Raw genomic sequence first — 17,724 nt, forward strand, 5'->3', positions numbered from 1 at the left:
ATTTAATGGTATCCTGAACAACTTCATCAAAAGCCAAACCATTCATAGACCATTTAACACCTTTTAAATTCTTCTCAACTGTCTGGGATTTTTTGTTTTTGTTACTGTTTTGTTTGGGAATTTTTCTGTCTTTTGTTTTGTGACTTGATCTAGCAGTTGGACACAATACTGGCCTTGTAAAAATAAAAAAAGACCCTCGGGCTTTTCGCAAAGTTCTTGTTTACCGTTAAAACAAATTTAAATGCAGTGTCTTAATTTATTCTGAAAATACTCTGAGAAGCCAAAATAGCAGTCAGAGTGGAAAAAGAATGCCCTTGTTTCTCCCTTTCCCCACGTCCCCAACTTGTGACATAGTTTATATAGAGACATAGGAAAGTACCCCAAATCCCTACGGAGCAGTTACCTGTGTGGCAATTTCAAAGGTGTATGGTGAGACTTTGCAGCTGGGGCAGTCGTAGTTCCGACTGGTGGGAAAATGGTCCTCTGCCAAGGGCTGTCGCTGGGGCCGGAGACCGCGGCGCGGGTGGGCGGAGGAGAGGCGGCGGCCGGGATTGGCCGGTGGAGGAGAGGCGGCGGCCGGGATTGGCCGGAGACGGAGGGGGCGGGGCCGCGGAGAGAAGCACTCCGCACAGCCATGGCCGCTCCTCGCGACAGGGTAGCGCACTTGCTGAGGCAACTGCAACGCGCAGCGTGAGTGCGGGCGGCGCGGGCTGGCGGGCAGGGGATCAGAGGGTGCGGCCGAGCCCACGCAGCCCCCGGGGAGCAACTCGCCCGGGCCGGCACGTTCTTCCTCGTGTCACTTTCGAGAATTTGGGGACCGGGTACCGCAGTGCGCGGCGGCCTGGACGGTGCTGTCTGCCAAGCAGCTAAGCAGCCAAACGGCCAAGCGCGGCGCGATAGGCTGCTTTTCCTCTGCCTGATCTGCAGTTTAGGAAAGTAAGGCCCAGAGAGGAGAGCGCCTGGTCCCAGATCTACGCAGGCAGCGGAGAGCTTGGAACAGTGACCCAGAGAAATGCATGTATACAATCAACACATATGTATCGGGTGTATGTAATGTGCCCAAAACTATTCTAGGTGCCGGGGATACAAAGACGAAAGACTCTGCAGCAAAGTCTAGCAGGGAATTGCATGAGCGGACAGGAGTGAAACGGGCCTCTGCAGAATGCAGCGGACAGAGGGTGTAGAAGAGAGAGGGATGAGAGAAATCACCAGGAGCTTGACTCCCTGGCATGTACAGGGCAGTCAGGGTATTAAACGTTATGACACGTCTGACTCGCCCTCCAGAAATGCCGGGTACATAGTAGCTGCCTGATAAATACTTGTTGAATGTGCAGGTGCACAAGTCCGCCTGGGAACACAGGGGGGAAAAATGAGCTAACAGGTGGAGATAAATAGGGGGAAAGGAGGGGACTAGAGAGGAATTTCAGGCAAAGGGAAGAGCAACCAGAGACAAAAGCCGTAGTTCCAGGATCTAAAAGTAGCTAAAGACTGGACCTCCCATGATAGGAGGACGTGAGGAAAGAAAAAACAGATGGCGAAAGACCATGAATTAGAAAATAGCCAAATTTACTGGGCACTTACCAAGCACAGGGCGCTGTCCTACACACTTTACATGTACTACTACTAATAACTCTAATCCTTACAACAATGCTATGCCAAGCTGTATTATTATCCTTCTATTACAGATAAAGAAATAAAGGCATGGAGAAAACTAATTTGCCCAGTGTCATACACTAAGCAAGTGGCACACCCATAATCTGGACCCAGGTGTTCTGGCTTCACTATCCTTGTTCTCAGTCCTATGCTAAGGAATTTTAATTGTGTCCTGTAGGTAACAGAAAGCTGTTGAAGCAATAGTCCTCAGTGTGAAACATACTCTTTAAGATGCCCCATGAAAAAAAGAATCCCATGGCCAGATAAGTTTGCGAAACTAACCAACTGCTGCATCACCCTGTGGAGTCAGGATATACGTCAGCACACGTAGGACACTGAGAGCTCCTGCAGGGAAGAAAAGAAACAAAAAGTTTAGCTGTATTTAAACTCTTTGTTCTAAACCTGTGTCATCACAGAACTCTTTATCAAGCAACCCCATTCATATCCCTTGGAACCAGTGTCACGTAGAACGTGTTTTTGGAATAGCTGCATGCAAAGGAGGGTGGCATGATTAGGATTAAGCTGAAGCTTTCTGGCGGCAGTGGAGAGGAAAGACTGGAGGTAATTGTCAGGCTCCAGCTAAAAGGCACCAAGGAGCGGCAGTTGGTACAAGAGGGTAGATGTAAGAGATATGGAGATGTAAGAAAAATTGGTTAGAATCAGCAGGATTTTGTGTCTGATTAGTGAGACAGGAGAAGTGGAGGTTTCTGGCTGGGGCATCGGTAAACAGTGGGGCCATTTACCAACGTAGGGACTGTAAACTTTAGGAGGAAGATGATAATCATTTTGAGTTGGACATGCCTCACGTACATCCAGGTGAAGACCCCGAGCAGGTAATTGAATACATTGTTCTGGAGCTCGGGAGCGAGTTGGAAACACACCCATATAGAGAGAGCAGTTGACACCATGGATGTAGAAGCAAAGGCCTTGACAAACTGTATTCCTAGAAGAAAAGGGCTGAGGATGAAGTCCTGCGGAGCAGCACTGTGTGGTGCTTTGTTCTTTGCATTTTTTTTTTTTTAATCCCATGTAGAAAGTGAGAGATTGCAGGTAAAAATCTTGGAAAATTGGGAAATGGTATCATTGGGCCCACGTTTTGCCTGGGGAAAGTCTGCCAGAGCTGAGGTGAAGCTGTGCCCACCTGCTTTGGACAGGGCAGCACTCCAGCTTCCTGAGAGACAAGTCCCTCCACCCCAGGGCAGCCCACCACTCAGTCCACACACACAGCAGCTGTGCTGACAGCCAGCTGCTCTGGCCTCATTTCCATTACCTGCTGGCCCCTTTAGGCACTTGGATTTGCACATGCTTTGCACTCTGACTGCTGAAAAAGGAACCAGCATTAAAGGATAGAGGGGTGACCAAAGAGGTGAGAGGAAGGAAGGGAAGGAGGGAAGGACAGTTTGCAGTGCTCTCATCCCCAGGGTACCGCAGGGAACCAAGCAGCCTAACATCCATGGGACTTAAGTGTGTGTGTGGTGGTGTGGGGGGGCCGGTGGGGTCAGGCAGGGCAGATAATAAACAATAAACTAGTAAGTAAAACTTAGAGTATATTTGATGCAGCTAGGTACTAAAAAGAAAGAGAAAGCAAAGGGGGATGGGGTGTTGGAGGAGAGGATGCAATTTTAAAGACAGAGAAAACCTCAACTACTTACAGTTTCCTGTGGCTGCTGTAACCCATTACCATGAACTTAGTGGCTTAAAACAACACACATTTATTATCTTACAGTTCTGAAGTTCAGAAGTCCAAAATCAGTTTTCCTGGGCCCAAATCAAGGTGTCGGCAGGGCCACATTCCCTTCAGAGGCTCTAGGGCAGAGTCCATTACCTTGCTTTTAACAACTTCTAGAGCTACAGCGCCTGCATTCCTTTGCTGGTGGCCCCTTCCTCCAGCTTCAGAGCCAGCAACGTAGCATCTCACTTCAGCGGTCACGTTGCCTTCTTCTGTGTCAAATCTCCCTCTGCCTCTTTCTTAGAAGGACACTGTGATTACCTTTAGGGCCCACTCAGATGATCCAGGATAATCTCTCCATCTCAAGATCCTTAACACATCTGCAGAGTCCCTCTTGCCACACAAAGTAATATAGACAGGGTCCAGGGATTAGGACCGGAACAGCTTTTGGGCTCAGCTCAGCACACTCACCAGGGAAGTAACTGTTGCAAACCACGTGGCTCTCTGGGGACGTATCTGGAGGTGGAGCATGCCTGGCATGGTTTCAGAACAAGGTGTCTGGATCAGACTGAGCGAGAAGGAGATGAGGCCAGAGACACGGTGGGCATGTCGGGGTGGCCAAGGACGACCCTAAGGTTTTTGGCCTAAACAACCAAAGTTGAAGTTGTCATTAAGCTGGGATAAGGAAGAGGCTTTGAGGGGAAGACCAGGAGCTGAGTCTTAGGGACAATGTGAGATGCCTAATAGACATTCAAGTGACGATGTCAAGTAGGAAGTGGATTCTGGAGTTCAGGAGAGAAGTCTAAACAGAAAGAGTAAAGTGGGAGTCATCAACATAGAAGGTGAGCAAGGCCATGAGACCAGGTGAGGTCACTCAGGCAGTGAGTGTGGTAAGAAAAGAGAAGGATCTACGGGCTGAACGCTGGGACCCTCCAGCATTTAGAGTCAAGAGCATGAAAAGAAACTAGGCCAGGAGCAGGCAGTGCAGTAAGAAGAAAACCAGGGAATTGTGTCCTGGAAACCAAGGGAAGGAAGTATTTCCAGGGAGGAGGGAGTGAACAGGAGGATGCAAATGACAGGTCTGAACTGAGAACTGAGTGGTGTATTAGCACCGAGGGGAGGGCCTTAGCGACCTGGTAAGTTTGTCAGTGGAGACATGGGGCAAAGGCTCATTGGAAGATATTCCAGAGAGAATGGGAGAAGAGAAATTGGAGAGAGCAGGTGTAGTTGGCTGAAGGGAAGCGGGGAGGTGGGGGCAACAGTGGGAAAGGGAAGGGGGACAAGAGGAAGTTGTTGGATGATGGTTGATATAATATGCGGAAGTCAACATTTTCCTACTGATGGATCAGATTTGGGGGCAGGGAGATTTTGATGACGCAGGAGAGGAAAGGAAGAACTGTTGGTAGTGATGCTTGACGTTTAGTGCACAGGGGAGAGGTTGGCCTTTGCTAAGAGCGTGGCCAGTTTATTAATAATACCAGGAGGGAAGCCAGAATAATGGTGCCAGAGCCAGATGGTGGGTAGATAAGAGCCTCGCTCTAACCCTGCGGATTTCAGGGGCCCAAGGATGCGTGGGAGAAAAGGAAATGGAGTCAGTGGATGTCGGCGAGGAGGAGAGAACCAGAGGAGAGCAAGCAAGCCGGAGGGGTTAAGAAGTTGAGAGTTTTAAGCATGAAACTCTTAAATATGATGACAAGGATCAAGTAAGGGGGAAGAGGCTAGGACATACAGAACAGATGGAGGTCCCAAGACAGCAAGAGGGGGTGGGATTCAGACCACAACTAAGGAGTAGGAATGATGAATTGAGTGAGGTAGCCTGAAAACTTGAAATATATATAATAAAAAGAGAAGGGGGGATGGGTGCTCCCACAGTCCTTCGTGTTGGATAGCTTCAAGTTTGGATTTTTCCTTCCCTTTGAGTCTCTTTTTTTGTCCTGGAGGGGCGTAAAGCAGGGAAAGACCTCGAAAGTAGTGCCTTGTGAAGGACAACGCCAGGGCCTTGCCTAATGCCGGTTTTCCTGCGGGAGCCGGCAAATGGCTCAGACCCGCTGGGATGCTCTTGGGAAACAATTCCACGTGGCGTTCTCAGCCGTGTCCACCAGATGGCAGCCTCGGCTCATGGTGGCGCTCACACCCGCCCACGCCCGTTTTCACTTAATTCAGTTTTTGAGATCTTGACCGTCAGTGAGTTTAACCCTTTTCCTTCCTTCCCCCGTCCCCTCTCAGATGTGTTCATTCTAAGTTTGCAGGCCGGAGGCAGGGGGGTGGTATGCACGCACGTACCTACTGGACTCACCGGGATAGGGTCCCCTGGGCAAGAGAGAGAAACATAAACCCTTTTGCGAGGCTCAGTCGGATGGCGAACAGCAGGAAGAGAAGCCGGAGAAGAGACCGTCCAAGAAATTGGAGGCGACCAGGACAGGAAGGAATACGGAGGTCAAGGGAGGGAAAGTCTCGAAAGAGGAGGGCGTGGGAAATCCGTAGAGGAGCGGACTGAGAACTGAGCCGGGGTGAGGGATTCGGCGAGAAGGTGACAGATGTGACAGTAGGTGTGACAGTAATTATGCGGACCCGGAGGGTGGGGCCGGGGAGGGGCCGAGCAGGCGGAGCCGAGAAGGGACGGAGGCGCGAGGTGATGACCAGGGTGGCCTGCAGGCCCACTAAGGGCTTCCGGAGGAAACGGCCCAAAGCCTGCTGGAAGAAAGACGAAACACCCTGAAGACAACGGGAAAATAACACGGAAAGTTCCGCGGGAGAAGGATGGGGAGATGAGGTGCGAGTAGTTAACACTGGGTCAATTTGGCCAAAGCTCCTAACCTAGGAAGAGCTGAGACCCCATCTTTTTGGGGGTCTTAAACAATAGAAATTTATTTTTCCACAAATCCGGAGGCTAGAAGTCTGAGATCAAGGTGTCAGCGGGGTTGGTTTCCTCTGAGGTCTCTCTCCTTGGCTTGTAGACGGCCGTCTTCTCTCTGTGCCTTCACGTGATCTTCCTCTGTGTACGCCTTGCGTTATATGAGATTCCACCTTGCTAGCAGGTTCGCTCTGGAGACTCTCCTTGCTGACCTGATGAAGTAAGTGGCCTTGCTGGCCCAGGAATTCCAGGTGCCATCTAGGAACTGAGGGCAGTCTCCAGTGGACAGCCAGCAAAGAGCCAAGGCCTCAGTCCTATAGCTCTCCGCGCCGGTTCCTCACGTACCCCGGAGTCGCCAGAATGGGTTTGCGAGTGGCTGCGTCCATGTAGGTCCCGAGGCGGCAGCGGCCGCCGGGAATCAACCCGATGAAGCCAGGAAGCGGACAGAAGTCTTTTGGGAGAGCGCGCAGCGAGGCCTCGGGTGCCCGGCCGGAGAGGCCCTCAGGCGATGCCGGAGGGAGTCCAGCGCTTGCTCCGGGGGCCTCACCTGGCCTGCCGGTGGGGACGGGGACGGGGACGGGCACCCTCCCTTAAACCTTCCTGTAGCCCCAGAGCGCTCATCCCAGCTCCCCGCATTTAACTATAGCTTGAGAAATAAGTGGAAGAACGATCCTACAATGCTGGAAAGACTCCGAGTCAACTTTTTGTCCATGGTGATTTCTGGCTTTTTCTGTCGTGGGGTGTTTGCTGTAGCTACTACTCTGATAGCCTCTTAAGACCAGAATGCAATGTGTGTTACTTTAAGGCTTCTTATATTCTGGTTTTCTGGTTTCACGCTACTTTTTCTTTTCGTTTCCCTAGATGCCAGTGCCCAAGTCATTCTCATACTTACTCCCAAGGTAATAATACATTTTGTATTTAGCCACAATTTCAGTTTCCACTGTTGGCAATACATTTGGGGCAAAGTGTAAAGTAAGAGAATCAAGGCATGTGATAGGAAGATTGGTGAAAATTTTCACTTGAAATTGGTAGTATGAAGTTCTAATTATACTATCTCAGCTGAATGTATGCTACTGATTATGTTTTTGGCTCAAATATATATTTAATGCTATTTACAATGTCTTTCCATTTTAAACAGAATTATTTGCCAAAGCTAAAAGTGGTGACACAAATAGGATTTTAGGGTTGTCTGAGCTCATCAAACAGAATTAATCAAGATGAAATCTCTGAAAGGTTCTAATACATCCCCAAAGAAGAGTCTGAAGAACAATGTCGTTCCCAGAAGGAAAAAAATTGCTTGGATCAGTTTTTAAAATAACACTCTATTTCTTAATAATTAAAAATGACAAAAGTTTTCACTTCCTACAAACATCTTCATTCTTACCAGCTCCATTGTCCACAGAGCAGTGGGCAGCTCATTGTAGCTTCAACGTGTCCTCAGAATGTCACATGAATTATACTGACACAAAAACAGATTTCACCTCTTAGGAGAAAAGGTCAAATCTAAACAGTGGTAAGGGATGGAAGGGAGGGGCCTGCCCACACAGGATCCTAAGCAGAAACTCACAAAGAAGCCTGTTGGGATTAGAACAGATAGAGTAACTAACTGAGGGCTTTTTCCTGCCTAGAGAGTGACTCATCCTTCAGGACCAGCCAAGGGACCTCCCCCCCCAAGTCATTAACAGCCATCCACTAAGCAGAAGCGTGCCGTGCCTTCCAGGCCCTCATGGACACATGCAGAATTTTGTCTTCAGCTGATTTTCTGCAGTTCTTAATTGGTTTCAACAAAGAATCAGTAATTTTCCTATTTGGGGCTATAAAATTAGTAATTTAGAGAAAGATAATCTCAGTGTTTTCTAGGATCCAATTTATGTCTTTTCCTAAATTTTAGTAACAGGAGTAATAGATTATTTCTTTAAAGCCTGTTGAGATCAAAGAAATTTGCATTATGATTAAGGATACCCTTGCCAAAGGTAGATTTTTGTCCCGTTGTGATCTGTCTTGTAAAAAAAAAAAAAAAAAGGTAGTAAAAATTGTTCTGTAGACTTTTTTCAATCTTATGACTGGTCAAGACTGATAAAAATAAGTAGATGAAAACAAAGATAAAACCCACTAAGTAGAGGCCTCTTATTGTTCCAATATAACAGAAAATCATTTTTGCCATAACGAAACCTGATATTTTGTAAAGAAATATCAGTTTATAAAAATTTTTAAATTTCCCAAAGAAAACTAAATAGCTTACATGTATAAGCTTGAGAAATATAAATATCTCACTGTGATAAGTACCCCCCATAGAGAAAATCTTAATTTAAACAAATTATCACAGTTGCTATAAGGAGTGTAAGCAGGACTCCAATTAATGAATTTACTAAGAGTTGTTCCCTAATAATAATTGAACTCTAGAGTCTAGAGGATTTTTTTCTAGTGGATTTTTACACATTATGTTTTCAAAAGTATATTTTAATTTCAACGGAGAAAAGATTTTAAGTAACTCTATTTTCACACACTCTGCATCAAGCTAGCGTTACATTCTCTTAAAATGCAGGTTTTAATTTTAATCTAATAGGCAACAATGAAACCTGAAAAATGTATTTTAGGTAAGGCTTCAAGGGAAACGTTTATATTCACGGCTGAAAATCCAATTCACTATCAAATGACAGTATTTTTGCTCTGTTTTTGAGGCTACTCTGATGCTAATTTTTACATTTCTAGCTCCTGGACTTTCACCTTCTGGGAAAACAACAGATTATGCCTTTGAGGTAGATTTAATCATTCTTTCTTTCTTTTATGAATGACTTGAAAGAAATACAGTCAGAGTATTTTGCTAATGCATTATTATCTCATTTGAAGTCTGTTATTAATAGATGTTCCCTAACATTATTTTATCAGCACCTATTTAGCAAAGTACTTTGTCAGGATAATGGAATATAAATCTTCTGATAACACAAGTAATGTGTAGAATACTGTTTTCTGTACAGCCATTAAAATAGAGCAAATTCCCAGTTCTACGAACTCTCCAACTTGTATGATAAATCTTCTTTAGTTTCGTAATTATAACAACCCCAAAAGAGGTGCAAGTAATCGGTTGAAGCAAGAATAACGGAACAGTTAATTCCGATGAATTTTTATCATACTGTAATTACATAATTGTTTGTATAAATCCCTGTCTCCTCCTAGTTCAGGGGTCATAAATTAAAATGTGACCAGAGGCCTGACAGTTAGTCATTCCAGGAGCAGGCTGGGGGAGGATGGTGCTGAGTTTGCTGAGAGCACAGGCCCATCTCAAGGGTGCAGCCTGCCCTCAGCCCCCTGTGATTGCAGCCACACTGGAATGCAGCCCGGTGCTGCCCGATTATTCAAGAGAGATAGAAACCCAGATGGTCACATTGCTTTTTATTTTTAATTAGATAATAAGAGTCATTATCGAAACCAAGAAAAAAAAAGAGAAGAAGAAATTTAAACATAACATCGATCAAACAAAACATGTCTTCAGGCCGAAAGCGACCCATCATGCATTGGTATAAAAGCTCTTCTCTCAGCTGTAAACTTTATGAGGCCGTGTTTCTCTTGTTCGTAGTTGTGTTACCAGAGCCTAGCACATGCCTGGAATATAGCAGACACTCAGTAGTGTTGGTTGGATGGGAGGATGGATGGATGGATGGATACACGCATGCAAGGGTGGTTGGATAGATGAATGGTTGGAGGAGTGAATGAAGGCACTAAAAATACACAAAGATAACAACATTTACCTTGGAAAATAAGAAGATATTTGTTCATTTAAGTGTGGAGGCAAGAAGAGGCAAGCATTTCAAGTTGAGGGAACAATTGAGAGATTATGATATATTTGGGAAAAAATACATAATTCCAGTGTGACTGGAGCCAACGTTTGCTTAAAGAAGTACGATGAGTGTGAGGCCAGATGCGATGACCTAGAATGCCATGCTGGGGAATATATACTTTATTCTTTAGACAATGGGGAACCATTTCAGGGTTTTAGAAGTGAAATGACCAACTCTCTAAACACCCATCCCCTAAATCTCTTTTTATTTCCAGATGGCTGTTTCAAACATTAGATACGGAGCAGGAGTTACAAAGGAAGTGGGCATGGCAAGTATTTAAGATTTCTACAGTCTTCTACTATAAACGTTACACTGATTTGATTTTATTTAGGCTTTTTTAAAAACATTTATTTATTTATTTGGTTGCACCGGGTTACAGCATAGGGGCTCCTTAGTTGTGGCATGCAAACTCTTAGTTGCAGCACGCATGTGGGATCTAGTTCCCTGACCAGGGATCAAACCCAGGCCCCCTGCATTGGGAGTGCGGAGCCTTATCCACTGCACCACCAGGGAAGTCCCTGTATATTTTAAAACAAGTACAAATTGACAGCAGTTGAGTCTTTTGTTTTGGACTCAATGTTAAGTTTGCCAGAAGTATCTAGTGTAATCAAACCTAACTTATACATTATTTTTGTTATTGTAGGACCTACAAAACATGGGTGCTAAAAATGTTTGTTTGATGACAGACAAGAACCTCTCCCAACTCCCTCCTGTACAGACAGTGATGGATTCCTTGGTGAAGAATGGCATAAACTTTAAGGTTTATGATAATGTGAGGGTGGAACCAACCGATAGAAGGTATTCTTTGATTGTCCTTAAATTTACTTTAAGCAGAAGTCAGCACATACCAATGTTGATTGAAACTTGCCCCAGGCCTTATTTAATGGCTCGGCAATTTATTTCTGAAAAACCCGACATATGGCCTTTATTTTCCCTTCTCCAAGCTTCATGGAAGCTATTGAATTTGCCAGAAGGGGAGCTTTTGATGCCTACGTGGCCATGGGTGGCGGCTCCACCATAGACACCTGCAAAGCCGCTAATCTGTATGCATCCAGCCCTGACTCTGATTTCCTGGACTACGTCAATGCTCCCATTGGGAAGGGAAAGCCCGTGACTGTGCCTCTTAAGCCTCTGATTGCAGGTAAAGACTGTTTGTCTCTTTTATTTTGCAACTGGCAAAAGGCCTCAGGAAAGACACAAGCCAGTAATTTTTGGGTGTATGTTTTCCAAAGTTTCCTGATTTCTTCATTTCCATATAGTACCTTGTTTGGAGATTGAAACAGAGAGCCATTCATTCATGCTTAAAATTCTGATTTTCATTATTGCACAGACAGAGAAAATTTGGGTCACTAGTAAGAAAGTTTGCAGAGTTAAGCTATGAAGTCACTATGTGGAAGAGGAGGGAAGGTCATCGTCTATAGATTATTAGATCCTCCTGTGGGCAGGTTTGTCTTCTGAGCCCCTCTCGGTTTTGTCCCACTTTGCCAGCCACTGTGAAGTTTAAGGGGAACGTTCCCTTTTATTTTTCTGATGTTGACTCAACCCTTTCTTCCACCTAATGGCTCCTCAGCTGACCTGGGGCTTTGTCTCTGCCCTGGGACATGTGGCCAGCGTGGCCTCGTCACTCTGGGCGACACCTGCTCTGTGGCTGCCAGGGCACAGACACGCACATCCAAATTAGAATCGCTTGTCTGTTCCACACAGACCTTGGGACGTTTCTGTCTTGTCTTCCCTCCCATTTTATGGCTGTCAGCATATCACTGTCTAAAGTCTTACATCTAAAATGTACTAGCTGGACAATATCAGGGATTTTTTTTAATTTAATTAATTTATTTTTATACTGCAGGTTCTTATTAGTTATCTATTTTATACATATTAATGTATACATGTCAATCCCAACCTCCCAATTCATCCCACCACACCCACCCCCAGGAAAATATCAGTGTAAAGTCTTGTCCTCTCTCTCCTCCCGCTCTCCTACTCCCACTGTGAACGGGCCCTGTGATGGGGCAGGAGTGAGTTGACAGCGGATGAACTGCTTTGACGTGAATGAGTGATCAGCAGGGGGCAGCATAATTGATGTCTGGCAAATGGAACCCTCTGGTGAAACTGTGTCAGCATCACACAGAGGGGTGATTAGTGAAGTTTAGAAACTTGACAGAACTACAAAACCGCAGAGTCCAGCAAAAGCAGAGTGTTACTGTTCTTGCTGCCAAGAGGGAATAAAGATGTCTTTTAGAGATGGCAAATACGAGTTTTCTTCCCAGAGATGCCGAGAGGCCTGCTTTTGAATTCCCAACTGCAGCTGCTTAAGCTCTGACGCTAGAGGAGCCCGAGGCTCCCAGAACTCCTCCCTGTTAATACAGAAACAGACATCACACATACACATTAAACACACATGCGTGTAATACAGACATGGACATCATGCATACATATTAGGCATACATACATGTTAGTGTCAATACGGACATCAAACATACATGCTAACACAGATACAGGCATCATGCATACATATGAACTGCACGTACGTTAGGTTTACATGCATGTTAATGCAGACATAGACACCATACATGCCAAACATGCATGTGTATTGATGCAGACACTGCCATCACACACATATGTTAAACACGGATGCTGGCATGTTAATGCCAACACAGGCATCAGACCTGTTACTCACATGTTAATGTAGACACAGTCATACACATTAAGCATACATGCATGTTAATACAAATACAGACATCAGGTGAGCAAACAAGGGCAGCAAAGCTTTCTCCTCTAACCTTGCTCCTTATTTCCTAAGACTTAATTATCTCCACTGACCTTTATTTAGATGCTTTATTAAAACTGACATTTTTTTTGTTCAAGTCCCAACTACCTCAGGAACTGGGAGCGAAACTACTGGAGTTGCCATTTTTGACTATGAACGCTTGAAAGTAAAGACTGGTAAGAACTTTTGCCCATAAAAAATTTTTTTAAATTCTCTCTCTTACCTTTCAACCAACTCCACCCCCTTTTCTTTAACCCTAATATTTAAAATTCAAGGAGTTACAGAGTTAAGGAAAGGGTATGTACATAGACACATTTTCCTTCATTTCCCACATACATATAAAAAATATGAAGCAGTCTAATAAACACGTTTTTGAGAATTACCTACAAAAGCTTATTGAAATGCCATGAATCTTAATTGGCCATTTTTCTGCCCAAGTTAGTGACTATAGATCAGTGATAAGTGGTTATTCCCTTTCTCAGACATCTTTTTTACATTCTAACTCAATTTCATTGAGGTGTAATTTTTATATAATAAAATGTATACATTTTAAGAGTCTAGTTTGATGAGTTTTGACAAATATATACCACAAGTACCCACCACCCCAGTCAAGATACAAAACATTCCCACTTCTCCAGAAAGTTCCCTCATGCTCCTTCCCAGTCAATCCCTCCAGCCCCATTCCCAAGTAACCACCATTCTGCTTTCTACCTTCTTTGTCATCTTTATCCTGTCTTCTTCTCTGACTCTCAGCTAATGTAGGGGAAATGTCCCTCACCTTGAGTCTGGTTCAATATCCTTCTTCCAGGCCTTCGTAGTGGAATAGATTGGCATTGAACTGCACATATATGGTAACTTCTCTTTTTAAATTACATTATCCTTTGACATTGTTAAAGATAATAATAACAGAAACCAACACTTAAATACTACCTTAAATTTTTTTAAAGACTTTCCCGTCGTATTATCTACTGTGATCCTTACAACAGCTCCGGGAGGGATGGAAGCCCTGTGTTATTAGAGTCTAATCTTACAGAGAACTCAGAAAGGCCCAGACACGTACCAAAGACGTGCAGCAAATCACAGAGCAAGGACCCAAACCAGTGGTTTGCTAGTAAACCAGCTCTCCAGAGTTTAATGAGTAAATAAGCCCTGAGAGCTTATTTACTTCCCTGGAGCTGGGAAGACATGGGTATAGTGGCTCGTGTAAACTGCAAGGGGCTTCGGCCGCTGAAAAACCTGGTTTCTGACCCCAAATCTCTTCCCGCTAATCCTTGCTGCCTCCCTATATGAGAATGAATCTTATCTCATATTTTAATTTTTTTTAAAGGCTAATGAGATCTGGAGACTTATGGTATATTTTTTTTAATTAATTAATTTATTAATTTATATTTGGCTGTGTTGGGTCTTCGTTTCTGTGTGAGGGCTTTCTCTAGTTGCGGCAAGCAGGGGCCACTCTTCATCACAGTGCGCAGGCCTCTCACTATCGCGGCCTCTCTTGTTGCGGAGCACAGGCTCCAGACGCGCAGGCTCAGTAGTTGTGGCTCAAGGGCCCAGCTGCTTCGCGGCATGTGGGATCCTCCCAGACCAGGGCTCGAACCCATGTCCCCTGCATTAGCAGGCAGATTCTCAACCACTGCGCCACCAGGGAAGCCCTCATATTTTATTTTTTTTAGGATAATTTGTTACCCTAAAGTTATTTAAATTTTTAAAAATTGTGTACGTACCTATAGCCTCTGTTGAAAATCCCTGCCTTAGGTATTGCTTCGCGAGCCATCAAACCTACACTGGGCCTGATCGATCCTCTGCACACCCTGTACATGCCTGAGCGGGTGATCGCCAACAGTGGCTTCGATGTGCTTTGGTAGGTACCCATGCCACCTGCAGGGGCTCTGCCGGTACTCGGTCGACGGACAGTATTTTACTGCTGAAAGCCCTTGTTAAGCACTCACTGATTGTGCGCCACAACAGCGCTGGCTTTGGCTGTCATTATCCCCTTTCCTGAGTGACAAAGCTAAGCTGTAAAGATGAGGTGAGGTCCTAGGTGAGCCACAAACCTGCTGTTTGGGATGGACCGGCCCAGCCACAGCTGCAGCCACGGGGACACAGGGAGGGGAGCAGCGGCAGCTGGCAGGCAGCATCTCAGACCCACAGCACTGCCTCTGCTGCACTAACCAGGGGATGCCAGGGCTGCAGCCTCAGGCACACAGCAGGGGCGGCAGCGCCCACCGCCGGAGCTGGAAGGGCTCACTGTCGGCACTTCACACGCATCATCACTTCACCACGGCTCTGTGCCACACAGAAAAGAAAACTGGGCTGGAGGTGTTGAGCAGCTTGCCCAGGGTCACACCACGTGCTCCCCGGGCTTCCTCTGCCATGTGCTGACGGCTCCCTCATCAGTGTTTCTGCCACAGGCCTCGCTCCCGAGCTTTGGGCCCTGCGTTCCAGCGGCATCACGGGGACCCACGGGTGCTCCACATTCACCTGGTCCAAAAGACCCTATTCCACCCACTTGCACATGCACGTTTCTCCTCATTTTAATATCTCTGAAATCAAGGCATATCTGTATATCTGTGGCATGGCAGTATGGTTTTCTTCCTCAGTGGTACTTTTTTTTTTTTAATGGTGCATCTTATAAAGCATGGCATCTTGAAGTTGATGAAATCTTACAATTCTCTCAATGCCTCCACCCCTCACTGCTTCCCCTCCTGGGTCCCTGACCTTAGCGAGCAGCAGGACCCAGTATGGACTTCTCCCTCGCCACGTGCCCACACCGAGCCACAGAGCCCCTCTCTTGTCCAACTCAATCTCTCCCATCTGCTCCCGCCTCAGCTCAGGCCTGCCCCAGCTCTTGCCTGGACAGTATCCAATCTCCTTATCAGTCTCCCTGCTTCCATCCCACAGTCCTTCTGTCTGTCCTCCATACTGGCCTCAACAAGCTTCCAGAATGCAATATGACCACCGTGCATACACACGGGCATTTATACACACACACACACACACACACACACACACACACACACACCCCTCTACCTTACAAGTCTGTCATTGCCTTTCCACACCTACTGTCTGAAAGCCAAAGTCCCTGGAATGTCCCCAGTGCTGAGCACTTTATCTGCTTGGAGAACTCTTCTTTCACTTTGCACTGGAGCATTCTGTCATTGATGGAGCCTTTGCTGACCCTCCCCTCCCCTCCCCTCTCCTTAAGAACCACTCTGTCCTTTGCTCTTACCCACTGGGGGCCTGTGCATTGCTTCGGAGACACCGCTTTTCACACCCCAGTCTCCCTCACTGCACCGCGGGCTTGGCAAGGACAGGACCATCTCATGCGCTTCTCCATCCCTACTCCTTGGCACAGGGACTGTCACATCATTGGTACTCAATTAACAACTGTCGAGTGAAATTCACAGAAGCAGGAGGCAGCAGAGTTAGGATTCACATCCAGGTCTACCCAAGTCCATGGTCTGCTTTCCTTACTGCATTACACTGCCCGCCAAGAGACTGGAGAAAACTGTGTCCAACTCCATCCTGGTCAATGTTGTCAGTACTCTGAAGAGTTGTCCTCTAATAACTTGGAAATAAGATTACGCTCCCTAGCTGTGAACTGCATAATAAACATATAACAGACTAAAGCAGTCATGTTTAAATGAATGACTCACAGACCCAAAGACTTTGCTGTCAGTAAAAGCGGGGAGTGGGCTCAGAAGAAAGGAGAGTGATGGCAGTGGCCCTTCCAAGGACTGACCACGGGAGAGCGCACGTGGCCCGAGGAGTCTGCCCCTGAGGCCCAGCAGCCTGTTCTGAAGATGGACACACCCTTGTATTCAACCTTAGAGGCAGTTCCCCTCGTTAGGGCTCCATGGGCTTTCTGACCAGAATTGGGCATCCACAGACTTGCCAATAGGGAGAATGGATACCTAGAAGACTCAGGTGTCTGTCCCCCTCAGCAGTTATATTTCTTGTTATAAATCAATAATCAGACTTCCAGGTTTTACACATAGTTCTGTGAGCTCAGCTCAGTGAATCTGCCCCTTAAAGACAGATCTGATCTTGTGCCCAGAATCAAGATGCACAGCAGGGCAGAGGTTTAACTCTGCACCTTGGTGGACTCATCAGCACCCCGTCCACCCCACGTGGACACCTCCTTCTTGCCTTGCCCAGATTTTCTGTTTAGAACCACAAACCCATAGCTTTTGTCCACCAACTAATTCTTTTTGAAGTTCTAATACTTTTTCAAAAGATGTTATCTGCTTCACACATGTAGAAGTAAATTCTCCATTCTAAGACTGAAAACTATAACTCATGCACAAAGTAGTTCATGTTATACTGTGTTCCCAACAAATCGTTGATCTAGCTGATTGTGTTTATTCTCATCTTCTGCAGTCGATTAGCTAGAATTCATGGCAGGCCAGTAGGTAAAGGAAGCTCTGATGCTTTATTCTTAAAACAGCCAACCCTGAATTTAGAGCATGTAAGAAGAAAGAATTAGATTTTTTGTTCAGGCCAAGAATTAAAAATAATGGTGAATGATAAGTTTTACAAAGTGCTGGTACTTTACATATGTGAACTTAATTTTCACAGCAGCACCATGAAGAAAGACATACAATGATTTATCCTCATCTTAGGATCACAGGGAGGATGGTGACTCCCCTCAGGCCCACAGTGGGAAAGTCTGGTGCCAGAATTTACATCGGGGGGGCCGACCCACTGCCCTGCACTCTCACAGGAGGCTAGTGTAACTATGACCCTTCTTGGATGGGTAATATGGTGTCTGATCAATGCAAGGTATAAAATGGTAAATATACTTTAGAAGGAAGTCATTTTTCAGATTCAGTGCTCTTCTTGATGACTTAAATGTTTAAAAATTCAACATCATAAAGATATACTGGCACTAGAAAGGAACCATATGTAATCTTATACATACTGGTCAAAACCACTGTAGTGC

General features: G+C 45.7%; 1 protein-coding gene and 1 long non-coding RNA gene across 11 annotated transcripts in view; one reads left to right on the forward strand and one right to left on the reverse strand.

Annotated features, from left to right (window-relative positions):
• Positions 1 to 17,724, reverse strand: part of LOC109548306 (uncharacterized) — a 174,841-nt gene that overhangs the window by 100,539 nt on the left and 56,578 nt on the right. For 2 of the 3 annotated variants that reach the window (XR_012327202.1, XR_012327201.1), the window contains one exon: positions 404 to 1,998. This is a non-coding gene — a long non-coding RNA (uncharacterized lncRNA). The remainder of the gene's footprint in view (positions 1 to 403; positions 1,999 to 17,724) is intronic. The other variant, XR_012327203.1, reaches the window with a different exon arrangement.
• ADHFE1 (alcohol dehydrogenase iron containing 1) overlaps positions 612 to 17,724 on the forward strand; it is a 33,425-nt gene continuing 16,312 nt past the window's right edge. For 3 of the 8 annotated variants that reach the window (XR_012327200.1, XM_033842793.2, XM_073794458.1), the window contains exons 1-9: positions 1,969 to 2,486; positions 7,038 to 7,075; positions 8,889 to 8,935; positions 9,584 to 9,694; positions 10,230 to 10,283; positions 10,659 to 10,813; positions 10,960 to 11,156; positions 12,881 to 12,958; positions 14,538 to 14,643. Coding sequence is in view for 7 of the 8 variants with exons in the window: in XM_033842793.2 (XP_033698684.1) it covers positions 2,428 to 2,486; positions 7,038 to 7,075; positions 8,889 to 8,935; positions 9,584 to 9,694; positions 10,230 to 10,283; positions 10,659 to 10,813; positions 10,960 to 11,156; positions 12,881 to 12,958; positions 14,538 to 14,643 (845 nt within the window). In the remaining variant the exon portion in view is untranslated. Of the gene's footprint in view, positions 691 to 1,968; positions 6,096 to 7,037; positions 7,076 to 8,888; positions 8,936 to 9,583; positions 9,695 to 10,229; positions 10,284 to 10,658; positions 10,814 to 10,959; positions 11,157 to 12,880; positions 12,959 to 14,537; positions 14,644 to 17,724 lie in introns of those variants that run through there. The other 5 variants (XM_073794456.1, XM_004326548.4, XM_073794459.1 and 2 more) reach the window with 5 other exon arrangements.

This window comes from Tursiops truncatus, chromosome 17, assembly GCF_011762595.2.
Source record: "Tursiops truncatus isolate mTurTru1 chromosome 17, mTurTru1.mat.Y, whole genome shotgun sequence".
Lineage (NCBI taxonomy): Eukaryota > Metazoa > Chordata > Mammalia > Artiodactyla > Delphinidae > Tursiops > Tursiops truncatus.